This window comes from Pongo pygmaeus, chromosome 18 (genome assembly GCF_028885625.2).
Source record: "Pongo pygmaeus isolate AG05252 chromosome 18, NHGRI_mPonPyg2-v2.0_pri, whole genome shotgun sequence".
NCBI lineage: Eukaryota > Metazoa > Chordata > Mammalia > Primates > Hominidae > Pongo > Pongo pygmaeus.
The window spans coordinates 47,415,347-47,437,913 of NC_072391.2; the positions used below are offsets into that span (position 1 = coordinate 47,415,347).

The 22,567-nt window shown below is 38.0% G+C and overlaps 1 protein-coding gene and 1 non-coding gene across 19 annotated transcripts in view; both read right to left on the reverse strand.

Annotated features, from left to right (window-relative positions):
• The window catches only part of BRD7 (bromodomain containing 7), a 54,514-nt gene that overhangs the window by 23,751 nt on the left and 8,196 nt on the right, over positions 1-22,567 (reverse strand). For all 18 annotated transcript variants that reach the window (XR_010124445.1, XR_010124446.1, XR_010124444.1 and 15 more), the window contains exons 3-6: positions 16,345-16,474; positions 15,981-16,038; positions 11,593-11,737; positions 1,542-1,652 (exon numbers count right to left, since the gene is read on the reverse strand). Coding sequence is in view for 14 of the 18 variants with exons in the window: in XM_063655045.1 (XP_063511115.1) it covers positions 1,542-1,652; positions 11,593-11,737; positions 15,981-16,038; positions 16,345-16,474 (444 nt within the window). In the remaining 4 variants the exon portion in view is untranslated. The remainder of the gene's footprint in view (positions 1-1,541; positions 1,653-11,592; positions 11,738-15,980; positions 16,039-16,344; positions 16,475-22,567) is intronic.
• Positions 13,743-13,846, reverse strand: LOC129016418 (small nucleolar RNA U13). Its single transcript, XR_008494816.1, has one exon. It is a non-coding gene; the product is annotated as a small nucleolar RNA U13 (small nucleolar RNA).

Below are 22,567 nucleotides of genomic sequence, written 5' to 3' on the forward strand. Positions count from 1 at the left end.
ACGGACACTCAGACATCTGCACACCAAGGCATTTCTTTAAATGTAAAACTGTAATACAGAAAAATGAATCACCATAAAAATCGAAAAACCATATGCAGATGCACAACTCATTTTTATCATCCTTTAACTCCCCTGAATGTGAGCTCAAGCTCTGGACTCTGATTCCTTTCTCCTCCTACCAGTGTCTTATAACCACTCATTTCTTCTTTGCAAAATCCCTGTCCTATCTTGTGGTTCTTTTTCACAGTATCCTCTCTACTCTACCTCTTACCTAGAATCAGAACAGTAATGCTAGAAATCATCTTGGAGACCACAGACGAAACCCTTCTTTAGGGATGAGAACACTGAGTCCCAGAGTAGTTAATGTCTTTCCCAAAGTCCACAAGTTAGTGGAAGAGAGCTTAAATGAAAACTCTCTTCTGCCTGCCTGCCATGGTATGGTATGGTGCCAGGATCACCCTTGATTCGTTCCCTAAAGTAGTCTCTTACATAGGTTTCTCCCACTCAGAGTGGTGAGAACCTCAAAAGATATGGCTTATCTTGTGAGTTATTTTCTCCAGCGGATGCAGTTATCATCTCAGTTTACCCTTCAAAGCCTTTTATCAACTGTCGTCCTGGGGACACTTGTAATTTTTTGCCACTGTGTATAATATCTCATGTTTATGCTCTTTCCTGCAGTTTGATGATGATGTGTCTGTGCCTACGCACACACTTCTCTGACCTCAAATGACTTACTATGCACTAATTCTTACCCTTTAAGGAACAGTCTGCTCTTGTGGAGAGATGGTTTTGAGACAGTTTCAAATTTTTTCTCATTTGTATACAATCACATGTAGCTTAATGAAGGGACATGTTCTGAGAAATGTACTGTTAGGCAATTTTGTTGTGTGACCATCAATGAGTATACTTACACAAACCTAGATGGTATAGCCTATTAGACACCTGGCTAAACGATATAGCCTATTGCTCCTAGGCTAGGAACCTATACAGCATGTTACCATACTGAATACTGCAGACAGCTGTAACACAATGCTAAGTATGTGTGCATTTAAATATAACAAAAGTACAGTAAAAATACAGTATTACAATCTTATGTAACCACCATTGTATATGCAGTCTGTATATACAGTATTATGCAGCACATGACTGTATTTTCTTACTAGAAATTCTGTGCTCCTGACAGGACTGACCAACATTAGATTCCACCCCTACAAATGCAAACAGAGAGCTTTCCTCTTCAGAGTTCTCACAATTCAGCCAGTCTTATCCTGGAATTCAGGCTGATGTTTCAAGCTGATGTTTTACCTCTTAAGAGATAATTACAAGTGAATGCCAATATTTATTTGTATTGATTCCAAGTAAGAATTTTCCTGTCTTAATTTTCTTCTCTTTATTAAAATTTTTTTCATTTAGTATTTTCTACTTTAATATAACCTGCTAATAAAATAAAATCAATACTGTATTGTATCTGTATTACTATGGCCAACAAACAGCGACACAGATTTTAATAACTATTATTTATGACAAAGAGTTTCCTTTACCTGGCTAAGAATTTTCATCCCTGAGTGCAACAGCTTCTTTGCAGCTTTATAATAAATGGTCTCTGGTTTATTGTAAATCATGGCATTAGTACACATTAGTTTGAAGTTATCCTGCAGAAAGAACATTAAGGGAGAAAATGCATTAATGCAAAACAAACTACCCTGCACCCCCAGGTTGAAAATATACAGGTCCTCTAAAAATTTAAAAAGCAACAACATCCCTTTCTTTATTTACTAAACAATACTAACAGCAATTTATTAAGTTTTAAGACTCACTAACAAAACAAATACTGCTAAATGTATTTAAATATGCTATATTATTTCCCAAATTCTTAAATATTTTATAGTACCTGTATATAAACTGTAGATCCCAGAATGAAACTTTTAAATGGGTTTCTTCAGTATAATCTTACTGCACATAAAAAAAAAGTGAAGAAAATACTTCTATTTCATATATAATGATTGTAGCTGAGTAGTTCATGTAATTTAAAAAAATATTACTCCTAGCTTTAAAACAAACATCTTAAATTTCCATTTAGGAATTGAACATTTTATTTCAGATCTTGACTGAAAACGGAGCAGTCCTAAATTATCGCAGTATTTCCTGCCAAATTCACATTAACTGAGCAAAAAATGTTAAAACATTTACACTACTTTTATGTGTTTGGATACTATCATAAACTAAACATAATTTGCAGAATGTTGCAAAACCATGCCAATGTGAAATAAACCATACAACCTCAAGGAGTTAAAACATGTAACTGGAGTAGCCAAATTACCAAAACTGTCTTTTCGGCTTAAATTTCAAAGTCTGCGTATGTGCTGGAGAACTTGATCCCACTGCATGCTTTCATAGTTAAGTAATTTTTACATCTATAAATGTGCGATTCATTATGCCAAGGCCTTACTAAGTTAAAAGAAAAACCCAAGAAAAGAGAATCTGCCCCCTACAAATTTCTTTAAAAAACAAAAAAACATTCAAATTCCACTATTTAATAGTGATGACAGGTTAGAACACTTAAATAGAACAAAAATAAGTAGACTGAGTTCTATGTACAAGTATGTTAGACTGAGTGAAGGGTCGCAATAAATTTGGTATTAAAGTGGATGAAGTATATGTGGATCTTCAGTTTGGGCCATGACTCTAAACATGCCAGGTCTTGGATCTCTAAGCATCTGATGAAAGCTATGGGACCACACCTTAAGTACACACACACACACACAGCTGAACACAAAAGTCTTCATGTAATTTTAGTAGGTTCTTGGTCCCTCTAAAGGCTCATTATGGTACCCAAAGGACCTTAGATTAAAGACCTTTGTTACAGATATTTGGAAAAGGTTCCACACCATTAAGAATTACTAGGCCAGGCATAGTGGCTCACTCTTATAATTCTAGCACTTTGGGAGGCCGAGGCAGGTGGACTGCTTGAGCCCAGGAGTTTGAGACCGGTCAGGGCAACATGGTGAAACCCCATCTCTACTAAAAATACAAAAAAATTAGCTGGGTGTGGTGACACACGCCTGTAGTCCCAGCTACTCGGGAGGCTGAGGCACAACAATTGCTTGAACCCTGAAGGTGGAGATTGCAGTGAGCCAAGATCATGCCACTGCACTCCAGCCTGAGCAACAGAGTGAGACTCGGTCTCAAAAAAAAAAAAAAAAAAAAAAAATTAAATATGTATTTGGGGGGATGGGACGCAAGTGAACGGAGACACCAGATTACTATATATACTCAAACTAAGTGACCATTTGGCCTATAATTGGCCAGATAATGGGCCTATGAACTGGCAAGAGTACTGAATTGTTCTAATGAACACAGGACTGATCTATTAAGCCAATTTGTAGATTGCTTAAATCTTAACATAATGTGCTGGGCTTTACTGAACTGTGTGTGATGGCACTGGTCATTCAAAAAGCTGAGTCTTCCTGCACACTTTTCATATATACACACACACACACATACACACACATTTTACTTCAACCACCAAATGAAGTGAATAAATATTACTTTAGGCTGTTGAGCTTTCCCTAGAAAAAAGTGGCAATGTAGAAATTCTAAAGAGCTAAGATACCAATTCCTTTCAATTATGATAAACCCTAACCTGCTTAAAAACACTCTGGGGACACACTTCTACTCTTCTTACTGTAAGAGAAAGATTAGAGGAAAATCATGCAGAAAAAGAAAAAAACCCAAAAAACTGTGAAATTCTTTCCCATGAAGCAATGTTAAGGTCAGAAATATGCTGAAATAAACGGTTTTAGCCTAATTTTCACCAGATAAAAAGTTGGGAAAAGTTTCCATTTCTCTAAATAAGAGAGAATGTAATTCAGGTTCTTTGGAGAAAGTGGAATATTACCTATAAACTCAACAGTAAAGAGCACTAAACACTGGTATTCTTCATAAATCTCTGCTTATCAATATGTGGATGAAAAAAGGGACTAAGTAAAGACACTATCTTTTTTTTTTTTTTTTCTTTTGAGATGGAGTCTCGCTCTGTCGCAAGCTCTGCCTCCCGGGTTCACACCAATTCTCCTGCCTCAGCCTCCCGAGTAGCTGGGACTACAGGTGCCTGTCACCACACTCGGCCAATTTTTTTGTATTTTCAGTAGAGACGGGGTTTCACTGTGTTACCCAGGATGGTCTTGATCTCCTGACCTTGTGATCCACCTGCCTTGGCCTCCCAAAGTGCTGGGATTACAGGTGCGAGCCACCACGCCTGGCCATAAAGACACTATCTTATTTTATTTTTAGGAAAATAACTAATTAGGGTAACCAATTAGGGTCTAACCCTTATAGGTCAGGTGAGCACTACTGTGGTTATGTAAAAAAAAGTAGAGGTAAAACAGATATTATCTAAACCAATTAAGTTTGTGGCGGTTGAATACATAGTAAATTTTAATATACATGTTTCCTTTCCCTGGAATCAACACACACCAGGACACTCCCCCAAAATGGGAAAAACCTCATCTATAATAGGTATATATATTATCTTATAAGCTTTCAGGTCCTTGTAAATTTTCTATTCTCTTCTTAAAGCTGAAGAAAATATGCTCAACAAATACAGGCAAAATGAACTCAGAGAGCAATTAACTTTCATCAAATTAGAAAATGTAATTAAACTTCTCTTTAGTATTTCTGGACAAGCCAATTTATTCTTTAGAGTACAAGTGATATGGTTTGGCTCTGTGTCCCCACCCCAATCTCATGTTGAAATGTAATCCCCAATGTTGGGGGAAGGACCTGGTGGGAGGTGATTTGATCATGGAGGCAGATTTCCCCCTTGCTGTTCTCGTGATAATGAGTTCTCAAAAGATCTGGTTGTTTGAAAGTGTGTAGTGATAGGTTCCAAGGTGGCCGAACAGGAACAGATCCAGTCTACAGCTCCCAGCATGAGCAATGCAGAAGACTGGTGATTTCTGCATTTCCAACTGAGGTACTGCGTTCATCTCACTGGGGCTTGTTGGACAGTGGGAGCAGCCCACAGAGTGTGAGCTGAAGCAGGGCAGGGTATCACCTCACTCAGGAAGCACAAGGGGTTGGGGAATTCCCTTTCCTAGCCAAGGGAAGCTGTGACAGACTGTACCTGGAAAATCAGGACACTCCCACTCTAATACTGTGCTTTTCCAATGGTCTCAGCAAATGGCACACCAGGAGATTATATCCTGTGCCTGGCTCAGAGGGTCCCATGCCCACGGAGCCTCACTCACTGCTAGCACAGCAGTCTGAGATTGAACTACAAGGTGGCAATGAGGCTGGGGCAGGGGCGCCTGCCACTGCTGAGGCTTGAGTAGGTAAACAAAGCCACCGGGAAGCTCGAACTGGGTGGAGCCCACCTCTGGGGGCAGGGCATAGCTGAACAAAAGGCAGCAGAAACTTCTGCAGACTTAAACGTCCCTGTCTGACAGCTTTAAAGAGAGTAGTGGTTCTGCCAGCATGGAATTTGAGATCTGAGAACGGACAGACTGCCTCCTCAAGTGGGTCCCTGACCCCCGAGCAGCCTAACTGGGAGGCATCTCCCTGTAGGGGCCGACTGACACTTCATACAGCTGGGTGCCCCTCTGAGACGCAGCTTCCAGAGGAAGGATCAGGCAGCAACATGTGCCATTCTGCAATATTTGCTGTTCTGCAGCCTCTGCTGGTGATACCCAGACAAACAGGGTCTGGAGTGGACCCCCAGCAAACTCCAACAGACCTGCAGCTGAGGGTCCTGACTGTTAGAAGAAAAACTAACAAATAGAAAGGACATCCACACCAAAACTCCATCTGTACGTCACCATCATCAAAGACCAAAGGTAGATAAAACCACAAAGATGGGGAGAAACCAGAGCAGAAAAGCTGGAAATTCTACAAATCAGAGCACCTCTTCTCCTCCAAAGGAACACAGATCCTTGCCAGCAACAGAACAAAGCTGGACGGAGAATGACTTTGACGAGTTGAGAGAAGAACGCTTCAGACGACCAGTAATAACAAACTTCTCTGAGCTCAAGGAAGATGTTCGAACCCATCGCAAAGAAGCTAAAAACCTTGAGAAAAGATTAGACGAATGGCTAACTACATTAAACAGGGTAGAGAAGACCTTAACTGACCTGATGGAGCTGAAAACCATGGCACGAGAACTATGTGACGCATGCACAAGTTTCACTAGCCAATTCGATCAAGTGGAAGAAAGGGTATCAGTGATTGAAGATCAAATGAATGAAATGAAGCAAAAAGAGAAGTTTAGAGGAAAAGGAGTGAAAAGAAATGAACAAAGCCTCCAAGAAATATTGGACTATGTGAAAAGACCAAATCTACATCCGATTGGTGTACCTGAAAGTGATGGGGAGAATGGAACCAAGTTGGAAAACACTCTTCAGGATATTATCCAGGAGAACTTCCCCAACCTAGCAAGGCAGGCCAATATTCAAATTCAGGAAATACAGAGAATGCCACAAAGATACTCCTCGAAAAGAGCAACTCCAAGACACATAATTGTCAGATTCACCAAAGTTGAAATGAAGGAAAAAATGTGAAGGGCAGCCAGAGAGAAAGGTCGGGTTACCCACAAAGGGAAGCCCATCAGACTAACTGCGGATCTCTCGGCAGAAACTCTACAAGCCAGAAGAGAGTGGGGGCCAATATTCAACATTCCTAAAGAAAAGAATTTTCAACCCAGAATTTCATATCCAGCCAAGCTAAGCTTCATAAGTGAAGGAGAAATAAAATCTTTTACAGACAAACAAATGCTGAGAGATTTTGTCACCACCAGGCCTGCCTTACAAGAGCTCCTGAAGGAAGCACTAAACATGGAAAGGAAAAACCAGTACCAGCCACTGCAAAAACATGACAAATTATAAAGACCATCAATGCTAGGAAGAAACTGCATCAACTAACGAGCAAAATAACCAGCTAACATCATAATGACAGGATCAAATTCACATGTAACAATATTAACCTTAAATGTAAACGGGCTAAATGCTCCAACTAAAAGACACAGACTGGCAAATTGGATGAAGAGTCAAGACCCATCAGTATGCTGTATTCAGGAAACCCATCTCATGTGCAGAGACACATATAGGCTCAAAATAAAGGGATGGAGGAAGATCTACCAAGCAAATGGAAAACAGAAAAAGGCAGGGGTTGCAATCCTAGTCTCGGATAAAACAGACTTTAAACCAACAAAGATCAAAAGAGACAAAGAAGGCCATTACATAATGGTAAAGGGATCAATTCAACAAGAAGAGCTAACTATCCTAAATATATATGCACCCAATACAGGAGCACCCAGATTCATAAAGCAAGTCCTTAGAGACCTACAAAGAGACTTAGACTCACACACAATAATAATGCAAGACTTTAACACCCCACTGTCAACATTAGACAGATCAATGAGACAGAAAGTTAACAAGGATATCCAGGAATTGAACTCAGCTCTGCACCAAGCAGACCTAATAGACATCTACAGAACTCTCCACCCTAAATCAACAGAATATACATTCTTCTCAGCACCACATTGCACTTATTCCAAAATTGACCACATAGCTGGAAGTAAAGCTCTCCTCAGTAAATGTAAAAGAACAGAAATTATAACAAACTGTCTCTCAGACCACAGTGCAATCAAACTAGAACTCAGGATTAAGAAACTCACTCAAAACCGCTCAACTATATGGAAACTGAACAACCTGCTCCTGAATGACTACCAGGTACATAACGAAATGAAGGCAGAAATAAAGATGTTCTTTGAAACCAGTGAGAACAAAGACACAACATACCAGAATCTCTGGGACACATTTAAAGCAGGTGTGGAGGGAAATTTATAGCACTAAATGCCCACAAGAGAAGGCAGGAAAGATCCAAAATTGATACCCTAACTCACAATTAAAAAAATTAGAGAAGCAAGAGCAAACACATTCAAAACCTAGCAGAAGGCAAGAAATAACTAATATTAGAGCAGAACTGAAGGAGATAGAGATACAAAAAACCCTTCAAAAAAATCAATGAATCCAGGAGCTGGTTTTTTGAAAAGATCAACAAAATTGATAGACTACTAGCAAGACTAAGAAGAAAACAGAGAAGAATCAAATAGATGCAATAAAAAAATGATAAAGGGGATATCACCACTGATCCCACAGAAATAGGAACTACCATCAGAGAATACTATAAACACCTCCATGCAAATAAACTAGAAAATCTAGAAGAAATGGATAAATTCCTGGACACATACACCCTCCCAAGACTAAACCAGGAAGAAGCTGAATCCCTGAATAGATCAATAACAGGCTCTGAAATTGAGGCAATAATTAATAGCCTACCAACCAAAAAAAGTCCAGGACCAGACGGATTCACAGCCGAATTCTACCAGAGGTACAAAGAGGAGCTGGTACCATTCCTTCTGAAACTATTCCAATCAATAGAAAAAGAGGGAATCCTCCCTAACTCATTTTATGAGGCCAGCATCATCCTGATACCAAAGCCTGGTAAAGACACAACAAAAAAAGAGAATTTTAGACCAATATCCCTGATGAACATCGATGCAAAAATCCTCAATAAAATACTGGCAAACCGAATCCAGCAGCACATCAAAAAGCTTATCCACCACGATCCAATTGGCTTCAACCCTAGGATGCAAGGCTGGTTCAACATATACAAACCAATAAACGTAATCCAGCATATAAACAGAACCAAAGACAAAAACCACATGATTATCTCAATAGATGCAGAAAAGGCCTTTGACAAAATTCAACAGCCCTTCATGCTAAAAACTCTCAATAAACTAGGTACTGATGGGACATATCTCAAAATAGTAAGAGCTATTTATGACAAAACCACAGCCAATATCATACTGAATGGCAAAAACTGGACGCATTCCCTTTGAAAACTGGCACAAGACAGGGATGCCCTCTCTCACCACTCCTATTTAACATAGTGTTGGAAGTTCTGGCCAGGGCAATCAGGCAGGAGAAAGAAATAAAGGGTATCCAATTAGGAAAAGAGGAAGTCAAATTGTCCCTGTTTGCAGATGACATGATTGTACATTTAGAAAACCCCATCGTCTCAGCTCAAAATCTCCTTAAGCTGATAAACAACTTCAGCAAAGTCTCAGGATACAAAATCAATGTGCAAAAATCACAAGCATTCCTATACACCAATAACAGACAAACAGAGAGCCAAATCATGAGTGAAATCCCATTCACAATTGCTTCAAAGAGAATAAAATACCTAGGAATCCAACTCACAAGGGATGTGAAGGACCTCTTCAAGGAGAACTACAAACCACCGCTCAACGAAATAAAAGAGGATACAAACAAGTGGAAGAACATCCCATGCTCATGGGTAGGAAGAATCAATATCGTGAAAATGGCCATACTGCCCAAGGTAATTTATAGATTCAATGCCATCCCCATCAAGCTACCAATGACTTTCTTCACAGAATTGGAAAAAACTACTTTAAAGTTCATATGGAACCAAAAAAGAGCCTGCATTGCCAAGACAATCCTAAGCCAAAAGAACAAAGCTGGAGGCATCATGCTACCTGACTTCAAACTATACTTCAAGGCTACAGTAACCAAAACAGCATGGTACTGGTACCAAAACAGAGACAGAGAACAATGGAACAGAACAGAGGCCTCAGAAATAATACCACACATCTACAACCATCTGATCTTTGATAAACCTGACAAAAACAAGAAATGGGGAAAGAATTCCCTATTTAATAAACGGTGCTGGGAAAACTGGCTAGCCATATGTAGAAAGCTGAAACTGGATCCCTTCCTTACACCTTATACAAAAATTAATTCAAGATGGATTAGAGACTTAAATGTTAGACCTAAAACCATAAAAACCCTAGAAGAAAACCTAGGCAATATCATTCAGGACATAGGCATGGGCAACGACTTCATGACTAAAACACCAAAAGCAATGTCAACAAAAGCCAAAATTGACAAATGGGATCTAATTAAACTAAAGAGCTTCTGCACAGCTAAAGAAACTACCATCAGAGTGAACAGGCAACCTACAGAATGGGAGAAAATTTTCACCGTCTACCCATCTGACAAAGGGCTAATATCCAGAATCTACAAAGAACTTAAACAAATCTACAAGAAAAAAATCAAACAACCCCATCAAAAAGTGGGCAAAGGATATCAACAGACACTTCTCAAAAGAAGACATTCATGCAGCCATCAGACACATGAAAAAATGCTCATCATCACTGGCCATCAGAGACATGCAAATCAAAACCACAATGAGATACCATCTCACACCAGTTAGAATGGAGATCATTAAAAAGTCAGGAAACAACAGGTGCTGGAGAGGATGTGGAGAAATAGGAACACTTTTACACTGTTGGTGGGACTGTAAACTAGTTCAACCATGTGGAAGACAGTGTGGCGATTCCTCAAGGATCTAGAACTAGAAATAGCGTTTGACCCAGCAATCCCATTACTGTGTATATACCCAAAGGATTATAAATCATGCTGCTATAAAGACACATGCACATGTATGTTTACTGTGGCACTATTCACAATAGCAAAGACTTGGAACCAACCCAAATGTCCAATGATGATAGACTGGATTAAGAAAATGTGGCACATATACACCATGGAATACTATGCAGCCATAAAAAAGGATGAGTTCATGTCCTTTGTAGGGACATGGATGAAGCTGTTTCTGAGGAAACTATGGCAAGGACAGAAAACCAAACACCACATGTTCTCCCTCATAGGTGGGAATTGAACAATGAGAACACCTGGACACAGGGTGGGGAACATCACACACCGGGGCCTGTTGTGGGGTGGGGGTAGCGGGGAGGGGTAGCATTAGGAGATATACCTAATGTAAATGACGAGTTAATGGGTTCAGCACACCAACATGGCACATGTATATATATGTAACAAACCTGCACGTTGTGCATATGTACCCTAAAACTTAAATTAAAAAAATAAATAAAAACAATTAAAAAAATGTAAACCATCTAAGAAAAAAAGAAAGTGTGTAGCACTTCCCCCTTCACTGTCTCCTGCTGCCATGTGAAGACGTGCTTGCTTCCCCTTCATGTTCCAGTATGATTGTAAGTTTCCTTGGGCCTTTCCAGCTATGTGTCCTGTACAGTCTGTGGAACTGTGAGTTGATCAAAGCTCTTTTCTTCATAAATTACCCAGTCTCAGGCAGTTCTGTATAGCGGTGTAAGAATGGACTAATACAATATGCATATCTTATATGTCTAGAAATAGAAAAAACCCTCAACTTTCATTAAAATATTAGTTTTACTTGTATTGATTTAAAGCTAAAAATTTCACTCTAAGGTTGGAAAAAATATACTGTGGAACACATATCAAACTCAAAATTTCACTAACGACAAAAATAATTATGAATGAAAGATATCAGATGACCTATTTCATCTGGTTTTCCATCACCAAGCTCATAAAGTTTTCTGAAGCAGAAATAAACAAAGATATTGGATCTTAAAATAAACTCAATTCTTTGCAAAATAAAAGGTCAATGAGAAAGATTCTGAATATCAGACATGCAGATTTCTACCAAGATTTTGTGTATATAGGATTGAAGAGTTACCTTTAGTTCTTCTATGGACTGATAGTCATTGTTCTTGATCTTTTCTTTCATGGTACTAAAATCCATTGGGTGTTTAATGATCATGGAGTAGCCAGGAGCAATAAAATCAGTCACAGGAAATGAAAAGAAAGCACTTGGATCTTTTCTGTGAAGATATGCAAAAGACAACGTTATATTTTATTCTATTACAAACAAATCTATTGGTCTAGGAGCAGAAGTCAGACGAAACCCTTCAGATACAGAAACAATTTGTAATATGCTAACGTATTTTTAACTGAAAACTGAAGAAATAATTTTAAAGTCTATTAACTATTTAATAACAAGGAAGTTTTACATACTAGCTGTACCCTCAGGATGGAGATTTCTTTCTTTTAAAATACACAGCCTCATTAATTAACAGCTACACTTAAACAGGAAAAAATGAAGCAAAATAAACAACCTCAACTAACTGACCAATGTTTTAACCTTTGGGAGATTAGCACTGCATATTTTTAATCAACCAAAGGGGAAAAGGCCGAAATAGTAACTATGAACATACATCTACAATCCTCCATATTAATTTCTAATAGGCTTGCGTTTCTGGTCCATGTATGTCTATTTTCTCCATAAATGGATATAACTTCTATCATGTATATGTGGGGGATGCTAAAAAAACTGACATTAAAAAGGTCCTCTTAAATACCTCCGTATGTGTGCCAAGACAGGACTGGACCAAAAAAACCCCAAAATCAGAAACTCGAATTTGAAAACTAGTGCTTTTCATCACAGATTCACAACACTGGCTGTTCACTAGAATCACACAGGAGCTTTAAAAAAATTCCAATGTGGGGAAGAAACGGGAGGAAGACTCAGCCTAGACTCACTGTTATCAGAAGCTCTTGGGGAAGAAGGGTAGGGTCCAGGCAGTGATATTTCCACAGATGAGTATTGGCATTGGGATTTGAGTATTTGGCATTTGTATTTCCAGTATTGTCAGGTTGAGAATGAGTGCTTTATATGATTAAATCATTATGCTAATTTTTTTTTTTCCCTCTGGAAATCTGGCACACCAAAAGTTTTCTTACTCCACAGAATAACAGTAAAAATATGGTTTAAAAAATAACAACTTCTTTAAAAACATATTTACCATGTTGCTAGTCCCAGTGGTAGGCACTTGACATATTTTATATCGAATCCTCACAAAAGCCATCAAAGTGGTGGTATCCTCCACCACCGGAGGATACTGAGGCTCAGTAAGATTGAAATTATCTATCCTGAGTCATGAATTAAATAAAAGAGTTGAAATCTGATTCAGGTCTATGTGAATCTGCCTTTGTTTTCCACAGCAGGATGCCTAAGCAGTGAGATTAAAAAATGACAACAAGCAAAAATACCCAGTCAGGACCCATACATCAAAATGTGCGCTGTCCACAGGAGTTACCATAATGGCAGCATTCACCTCTGGGTGGCCTCCTGCAGCTACCCTTTGGAGGAAATTATCTAACTCCTAGGTCAGTCATTTTAATACAGAGTCCCATCTAGTTTTGACCAAAAATGCTATTATCAAACTTGATCAACTAGATTTTTTTTTTTTTTTAAAACCAGGCTTAGCTCCTGGTTAAGGATGAAGAATCATCCAACCATTAAAACTAATCAAAACAGTGTGGCTCTGGGTTCTAATTCCCAATGTCTTTAGACTAAGAAATACTTTCTGAAGTGTTTTCTCCTTAAGACTTTGTTTCTAATTGACATATAATAATCGCACATATTTAGAGGGTACAGTGTGACGTTTCGACACATATATACTAACATACATATATACAAGGATACTTCGGTATCACTGTGTAATAATCAAATCAGGGTAATTAGCATATTTATCAACCCAGACACTTGTTATTTCTTTGGAATAAGAACATTCAAAATCCTTTCTTTTAGCTATTCTGATGTATATAATAAATGGCTGTGGACTGCTGTCACCTTACTGTGCAATAGAACACCAGAGCTTATTCCTCCCATCTAACTGTAATTCTGTACCTGGTGACCAACCTCTACCTTTCCCTTGCCTCTGGTAACCACTGTTCTACTCTCTACTTCTATGAAATCAACTTTTTAAGATCCCACATGAGTGAGATGATGTCATATTTGTGCCCTCATCATATTTTCTGTCTTCACATCAGATGGGTAATGTGCTGATGTTGTAGCAAAGTTTGAGGGCGGTATATCTCACAAAGGAACATGAAAACCCAATCATTACACTTATGAACTACAAAAGGAGCGTGCAGTATTTGTTCTTCTGTGTTTGGCTTATTTCATTTAACATGATGTCCTCTAGGTTCATCCAGGTTGTTACAAATGATAGTATTTCATTCTTTTTAATGGTGGAATAATATTCCATTGGTGTATACATACCACATTTTAAAAAATGCATTCATCCTTTGATGGGCACTTAGACTGATTCCGTCTTGGCTACTATGAATAGCACTGCAATTAACATGAGAGTACAGGTATCTCCTGGACATAATGATTTCATTACTTTTGGATATATACCCAGTAGCTGAATTGCTGGATCATATGGTAGTTCTATTTTTAATTTTTTGAGGAACCTCCATACTGTTGTCCATAATGGCTATACTAATTTACATTTCCACCAACAGTATATACAATTTCCCTTTCTCTACCACATTCTTGCCAGCTTTTTTTTTTTTTGTCTTTTGATAACAGGCATTCTAATTGGGGTGAGGTGATTTTGACTTGCATTTCTCTGATTATTAGTGATGGTGAGCATTTTTTCATATACCTGTTGGCCATTTGAATGTCTTCTTTTAATTAAGTCATTTCTTTTAAGATGACATCATTAACCTACATTCTGGCCTTATGTTGCAAGAAAAACTCTAAGGCAGCCATGACACTTTACAGTCACACCTTGTAAATTGCAAAGGAATACCCAATACCTATACTCCTTTCGGACAAGTAGTGAAGTAATGAATGAGTTATTTAAATATAAAGACTAGAGATGTAATTTTTCTCAAACACCAAAAAAGAAGAGAGACCAGTAAGTTCTTTTTTTTTTTTTTAGAAAAGATCTCATTCTGTTGCCCAGGCTGAAGTGCAATGGCGCTATCACAGCTCACTGTTGCCTCAACCTCTTGGGCTCAAGTGATCCTTCCACCTCAGTCTCTGGAGCAGCTAGGACTACAGGTGCGTGCAACCACACCAGGATAATTTTTATTTTTTTGTAGAGATGGGGTCTCACTATGTTGCCCAGGCTGGTCTTAAACTCCTGGCCTCAATTGATCCTCCCACCTCAGCCTCCCAAAGTGTTGGGATTACAGGTGTGAGCTACTATACTCGGCTAACTTCTGATCTTAACTGCAAACCTGAACAGGCATTGAATACAGATTACATTAGAGAAAAATTATTTACAATGTGTTCTGGGTTGACTTAAGTTCAATACAATGAAAGAAAGTCCACTGTAAAAATGTATGATCTACAACCATAAACCCTTTGCAAATAATGGAAATATCTTTGAGCTGAAAATTTAAACTCTGAGTAAAGAGAGATATCAAAATAAATATATTTTATTTATTTATTTATTTATTTTTTGAGACAGAGTCTTGCTCTGTCGCCCAGGCTGGAGTGCAGTGGCATGATCTCGGCTCACTGCAAGCTCCACCTCCTGGGTTCACGCCATTCTCCTGCCTCAGCCTCCCAAGTAGCTGGGACTACAGGCGCCCACCATGACGCCTGCCAAATTTTTTTTTTTTTTTTAAGTACAGATGGGGTTTCACCATGTTAGCCAGGATGGTCCCAATCTCCTGATCTCGTGATCTGCCCCCCTCGGCCTCCCAAAGTGCTGGGACTACAGGCGCGAGCCGCTGCGCCTGGCCCAAAATAAATATTTTAATAAAGATTGAGTTATTCTTTTCCCTTTTAAGAACTCAACAGTGGCTTAATCTAGGCACTGAAATTTTTAGAACCAATTTCTGCATTTAAAAGAAGGCCATAATTCCTATTTATGATGTTTTATTTTTTCTCTCATACTTAATAACTGCTAAACATTCATGGCATGATAAGCATTGTGCAAATACACAGAAGGTATTTCCATCTATTAGCAAAGTGGAAATATCTGTATTGTTTATTCATGGCTTAAAGTTTTAACATCAGAAATTACTTTAGAGACAGAAATTTGTCATTAAAAGTATTATGTAACACCCTTCAAGTTGCCAGGGAAACAAACCAAATAAAGAATATCTAAAAGTTAGCCTCTTGGAGTACTTCGGCTGCCAGGCAAAATATTTATCATTCACTTTAATATCAAGTATGTTTGGAGTTAGGCACAAATGTGGTTTGGATCCTACACATCTACCATTTTAATTTCTATATTACAAAAATATTGGAAAAACATTTACCTCTGCAATTGTCTCATCAGTTGATTCAAAGCTTCTTGAAGGGGTGTCTGTTCTACTTCTAAAGCAAAGAAGAATGGAAAAGGGTGTTTTAAAAAGGAGTATTCTAGACAGTATTATTTACTAGATCATTTTCTACAACCATTATTAAATATCTCATAAATTCCATTTATCTTGAAAATATATTGAAGTTTGAGAGTATCAATCCAAAGTTGAAGCTAATTTAAAGCTCTTATGCAGTTTGAGAGAAAAAACTTAAAAATTCAATTACAAAGCTCCAACTTAGAAGCTAAAACCCCACTATTTTCCTGAGCTATAATAATTTCAGCCTCCTCATTCAGGATAGTTAATTCAGAGTTACTCCAACCTTCTTGTTTGGCTAAAGAGCTTGTGAGAGGCTTCTCAGGGGGCAAGTCTAATCTCACAGGGGCGTGACACTGGAGGTCTTTTTCTGCCTCATTCTCCACCCGGTCTCGATCTCGCTTCTTTTTATCCTCCTAAATGGAACAAAGGGAGATAATTTAGAAATATTTCAGAACCAATATCTTTAAATACATAAATCATTTTAAGGGGTAAAAAGACATCACTGCAAAGAAAATATTCTTAATAACGAGCTCAATGTACTTTACTGCCATCTACTGGAAAAGGAGAGAATAATATGTTCACAAAGGAAAAAAAAAAGGGGGTCTCTATGCCAGAAATAACCAGTTAGAAAAACAATACTATCCAAAAAAGCAACATAGTGTATATAGAAATAAATCTAATAAAAGATACCCAAAACCTTTTGGGAAAAACTGTGAAACATTACTGAAGGTCACAGAAGGCCTGAATAAAGGAGATATACTATGTTCATGAATGCAGAGTCAATCCTCTCTCAAGTTATCAATACATTCGATGTAATGCCAATCGAAATTTAAAAACAAAAATTTCCATGGAATTCAACAAGCCAATTGCATTAATTTACCTTGAAGAGTGAATGAATAAGAACACAACAGTTTTGAAAAAGGTCAGAGTAAGATGATACGTCTTACCAGATATTAAGTTATTTGTATAATGTGATAATAAGACAATGTGGGTCTGACACACAGACAAATAAGCCAACAGAAGAGATCAGAGCCCAGAAACAGACCCATGTACAAAGAATAATCTTAGTATATCACAGAGGTGACATTATAAGTCAATGACAAAAGGGTGGTACTGAGACAACTGTTACCTGAAAAGAGAAAATAGAATTTGAGCTCTACTTCATGCCATACACAAAAGTGAATTCCAGATAAAGACTTAAATGTACAAAGCAAAGCTTCAGAACTTCAGATAAAAGTAAAGCATCTTTAAGACCCAAGAGTAGAAAAAGACTTTCTTAAACAAGATATAAAAAGAATAAATTTTAAAGGAAAAACTTGATAAATTTGATATTAAGTTGATAAATTTTGGTACCTCAACAAAATCCATGAGTCAAGTTAAAAATCTAACAACAGACTGAGATAAAGTACTTGAAACAGAACTTATAAAACATTAAGAAAGATTCCATAAAGAGCATCTATAAATCTATGCAAAAAGGCAAAAAATCCAAAAAGGAAATAGATAAGCGATACTACAGGTAACTCTCAGAATAAGAAATGTGAAATGCTGAGAACATGAGAACTAGCTCAAGCTCCCTAGAACTTGGGTAATTATAGATTTAAAAACTAGAAGGCATTTCACCTCTCTTTGGCAACATTTAAAATGTCTGAAATGTCAAGTTTTGATAAAAATGTAGAGAAATGGGATTTCCATACCTTGCAATTGGGTGAATAGGAACAATCTTAGCAGAGCAATTAGCAATATCTAGCAAAGCCAGCAAAGCCTTTATCCTACTTCTCAACTGCTACTCTCTGTGCATATACCAGAAAAATTTCCTGTCATACGGTCTACATGGAGACTTGTACGAGATTACTGCAGCATTGTTTAAAATAGTAAAAAACAGGAATTATCCAATGTCTATTAAAAGGAAAATGGTTAATAAATTATGTCATATTTACATAACAGGTAAAATAAATGAGCTACAATTATATTGTATCAACACAGATAACACTCAGAAACAACGTCTGGAGAAAAAGTTGCAGAACAATTACTGTTACAAGCTAAGTATGAAAATGTGTAAGCATACACTGCTTACAGATGTATGCAGAACTTGTAATTATAAAAACATGCATGTGATATACACCAAATTCAGTACAGTGGTTCTCTCTATTAGAAGGAAAGACAGAAATGGGACTCTGAAAGGGTATAAGGGATCTCTGTCTGCCCTCTTCTTTCCTTAGGGGGAAAAAAAAATATATATATATATGTGTATATACACGTGTATATACACATACAGGTGTATATATGTGTATATACACATACAGGTGTATATATGTGTATATACACATACAGGTGTATATATGTGTATATACACATACAGGTGTGTATATACGTGTGTATATACACATACAGGTGTGTATATACGTGTGTATATACACATACAGGTGTGTATATACGTGTGTATATACACACACACATATATGGCTAAATGTTGAGATCTGCTAAAGCTGGATGATTGGTATCAAGATGGTAGTTTTATTATTCTCTGTACTCTGCATTTTTAAAATTTAAATTTTGAAGTAAAATTGTCCAACAATGCCCATTTTATGCTCATCAAAATCAAGATTCTCAACAGGATCTTATGGACTCAAAAAGCTATTTTCTTGGCCTATGGCCTATTTTTTATTTCTAGTATCTAGAGCAGTGGTTCTCAAAGCATGGTCGCCAGACTGGCAGCATCAGGATTATTTAGGATTTTGCAAGAAACAAACATTCTGAGGTCCCCTTGTGGTTCGCAAGCTTTAGTGTGCATTAGAATCACCTGAAGGTCTCATTAAAAACACAGACGGCTGGGCCTTATCCCTAGAATTACTGATCTGCAGGTATGGGGTAGAGACTGAGAATTTGTACTTTCTAACAAGTTTCCAGGCCATGTGGGTGTTGCCGGTACAGGGACCACACTTTGAGAATCACTGATCTAGAGCTTTGCACTCTATTTTCAGAATCCGAAGCACCTAATACAGACTATATGGTTGTTTTAAAAGTTCCAGAGAGCAGTTATAAACTGAACTCATGCTTGATCCCAGCTACCACTGTTAGTTGATTAATGTATTTTTACCACCTCACCACATATTCTGTTGCAATAATTCTTAACTTTGGAAAATTTTAAATCCTTCGTCCAGAAATACTGGTATGGATCTTGGTAGGCTGGCAAGTTTAGAAGATCCATTCTATGGAATAACAGACACAGAGACACAGATTCCTTCCTATTAAATGTGACCTGTGAAGAAAGGACAGCTTGAGAGGCAGTATGCATTCTCCTAGGCAGAAAAAACTCATCCAGTGCCAGTGCCAAGAGTCTATAACTGGGGCCAGCAAACTTTTTGGTAAATGATCAAACTGGGCCAAGTGCAATGGCTCGTGCCTGTAATCCCAGAGCTTTGGGAGGCTGAGGCAGGTGTACCACTTGAGGCCAGGAGTTTGAGACCAGCCTGGCCAACAAAGTGAAACTCCATCTCTACTAAAAATACAAAAATCAGCTGCGGGTGGTGGTGCACGCCTGTAATCCCAGCTACTTGGGAGGCTGACGCAGGAGAATCGCTTGAACCCGTAGGTGGAGGTTGCAGTGAGCCGAGAACGCATCACTGCACTCCAGCCTGGGCGACAGAACAAGACTCTGTCTCAAAAACAAAACAAATCAAAACAAAACAAAAACCAAAAATGGCCAAACTGTAAATATTTAGGCTTTGTGGCCCATAAGGTCTGTCACAACTACTAAACTCTGCTTTTGTATTACAGTATGTTGTAGTATGAAAACCACCACAGATAAAATGTAAATGAATTAATTTGGTTGTGTTTCAATAAAAATTTATTTACAAAAACTGTTGGCCAGCTTGCTAACCTATGCTCTAAGAGTCCAGCTTCATCCTTAAAACACTCTGCTGGCTGGACGTGGTGGCTCACCCCTGTCATCCCAGAACTTTGGGAGGCCGAGGCGGGTGGATCACTTGAGCTCAGGAGTTCGAGGCCAGCCTAGGCAACATAGCGAAATCCCGTCTCTACAAAAAATACAAAAATTAGCCAGGAGTTTTGGCGTGCACCTGTAGTCCCAGCTACTTGGAGGCTGAGGTAGGAGGATGGCTTGAGCCCCAGGAGGTGCAGGTTGCGGTAAGTCGAGATTGCACCACTGCACTCTAGCCTGGGCAACAGAGCCAGATCCTGTCTCAAAAAAAAAAGAACAAAAAGAATAAAGTAAAAAACCACTCTGTGACCTTAGGCAATTCATTTACTCTCATCAGACCTCTTTACCACATGCAAGATGGAGATTTAACTGTTATTATTTATCTTACAATCTTACAGAGTTGATGAGATGGTCACTCATGAACTAGCCAAGTGGAAAAAGTACCAAAGGAGGGTATAATGTTTCTGAACCACCCCTACCTAGTATCTTTACCTAGTTATCCTGGTCTACTGTAACCACTTTATCATTCAGTAAAGCAAAAAGTCTTTGGGGCTAGGGAGTCCGAAAGAAAAAAAGAATATAAAAACATATGCTTGGAAACTACCCTAAACTGAATAGAGATATTGTAGCATGTTATTTCCAGACTGAGAATCAGGAGATCTAACTTCTAGTTCACCAGCATATGACTTTTAACAAGTTACCCCACTGTTTTAGTCTCAGTTTCCCATCTGTACAACACAAGGCTTTGATCTCTACAGGTCTCTCTCCACCTAAAATTCTGATTCCAACCTTTACATTTTCTTTTTCATAATTCAGAATATGTTGCAGAATCCTGTTGTGAATGTCATTTATTAAATGAATATAGTTACGTAAAACCATAAGTTAACACAGTTCTGGTTAACAGTAAATTCTGTTAATTACACAGAAAAAACTAAGCAAAAATATTAGTGCCATTTAACTTTAGGTAGTTAAGGAAGAAGAGTTTACAGTTAGTTTATAAAGTGGTTTAAATTCTGGCCTCGTCACTAGTAGGTGACAAAGCTATGATATGTATAAACTATGTAATTAGCTATGGCGTCATGGATAAACTATATAATTTTTTGGAGTCTAATTTTCTAATAGACACAACAATACATACCTCACAGGACTACTTTAAGGATTAAATGTGATAGTTTATGTGAAGTTTTAGCACATTACTTAGCACATGATGGACACTCATTCATTCAATAAATAAAAGAGGCTTTACTGTGTGGCTATTTAGTGAAAGAGAAAATATATACAGCCCTACTCTTACGGAGCTCAGAGTGAAACCGCAGAGATGTTCATTAAATAACTCATTCAAAAAAACAAACAGGTTTATAACAGCAGATATGTGCATTAAATAACTCATTTAAAAAAATAAACATGTTTACAACTAACTGATTACAACCAGCTAGATTTCTTTGTTCCTTCCCCATTCCCACTGCTTCACTTGACTAGTCTTAAAAACAACAACAAAACAGATTTCAAGGACAGAATAACTTCTGGGTGAAAATAATTTAGACTGGAAAAGTGTGGGAAAGTTTCCATGAGGAAGTAACATCTGAGCTGAGATCTGAAGGAGAAAGAATCTAGCTAGGTTGGGGGTGGAGGTGGGTGTGTGGGAACAGCATTCCAGGCAGAGGAAGTATCTTGTGTGCATGAAGATCTGAGGTAGGAGAAAGGAAGAGGGGCTATTTCCACTAACTACAAACACACTTACTTTCTTCTGACTAGATTCTAATTTGCCCACAACTTGATAGCAAGTTATTTTATTAATCTGTGAGTAATGCTTCTAAAGCAAATCTTTGCTCAGATTATTAGGATTTAACACTCACCGAACCACATTATTCACTCAACAAATGACATTTGCCTGTTCTACTGGAGCTCCCTCTGGACAGGGGTCCTTGTCTTATTCAGCTCCATATCTGCAAGCTCAGCAATGCCTAACACATAATACTTGCTAAGTATTTGCAGAAGTAATTAATCATAGGAGACTGCATGTAATGGGAACACAAAAGCATGCAAATTAACAGCTAAAGTCCTTAGTAATAAGTACTGTCCTTCAGGTTGGTTACTTTCGGAGGATATATACACATACATATATTCAAGTGATGCTCCAATAAGCAAAACAATGTAGAGTTCCCTTTTAACAGCTGATTTTAGAATCCAATGAAAAATGTTTCATTACCTGGCAGCTGCACATCATTTTTGGCCCTAGGCTGAAAACAGCATTTGCTACACACGTTAGCCGTTACCTCTACGATGCTTTCCCCTGGTTGCCCATGGCAGAATGACGCATACCTTTCCCTGGACTCCTGGAACAAGTTAGTCAAACCTCCCTTACGATTTATCAGGCTGTGAGATTTATTTATACTTTCATGTCTGATTCCTGAGTCCAACTTTGAGCTCCTGTAGGATTTTATTTATTTATTTACCTATCTTAATCACTGGAGCCTAGTACAGTCTGGCCAGATAACGGGTGTCAGGTAAACATTTGTTGAATAAAGAAACAGATAAACAGCCTTCTATCAGAGGAGCAATGCTA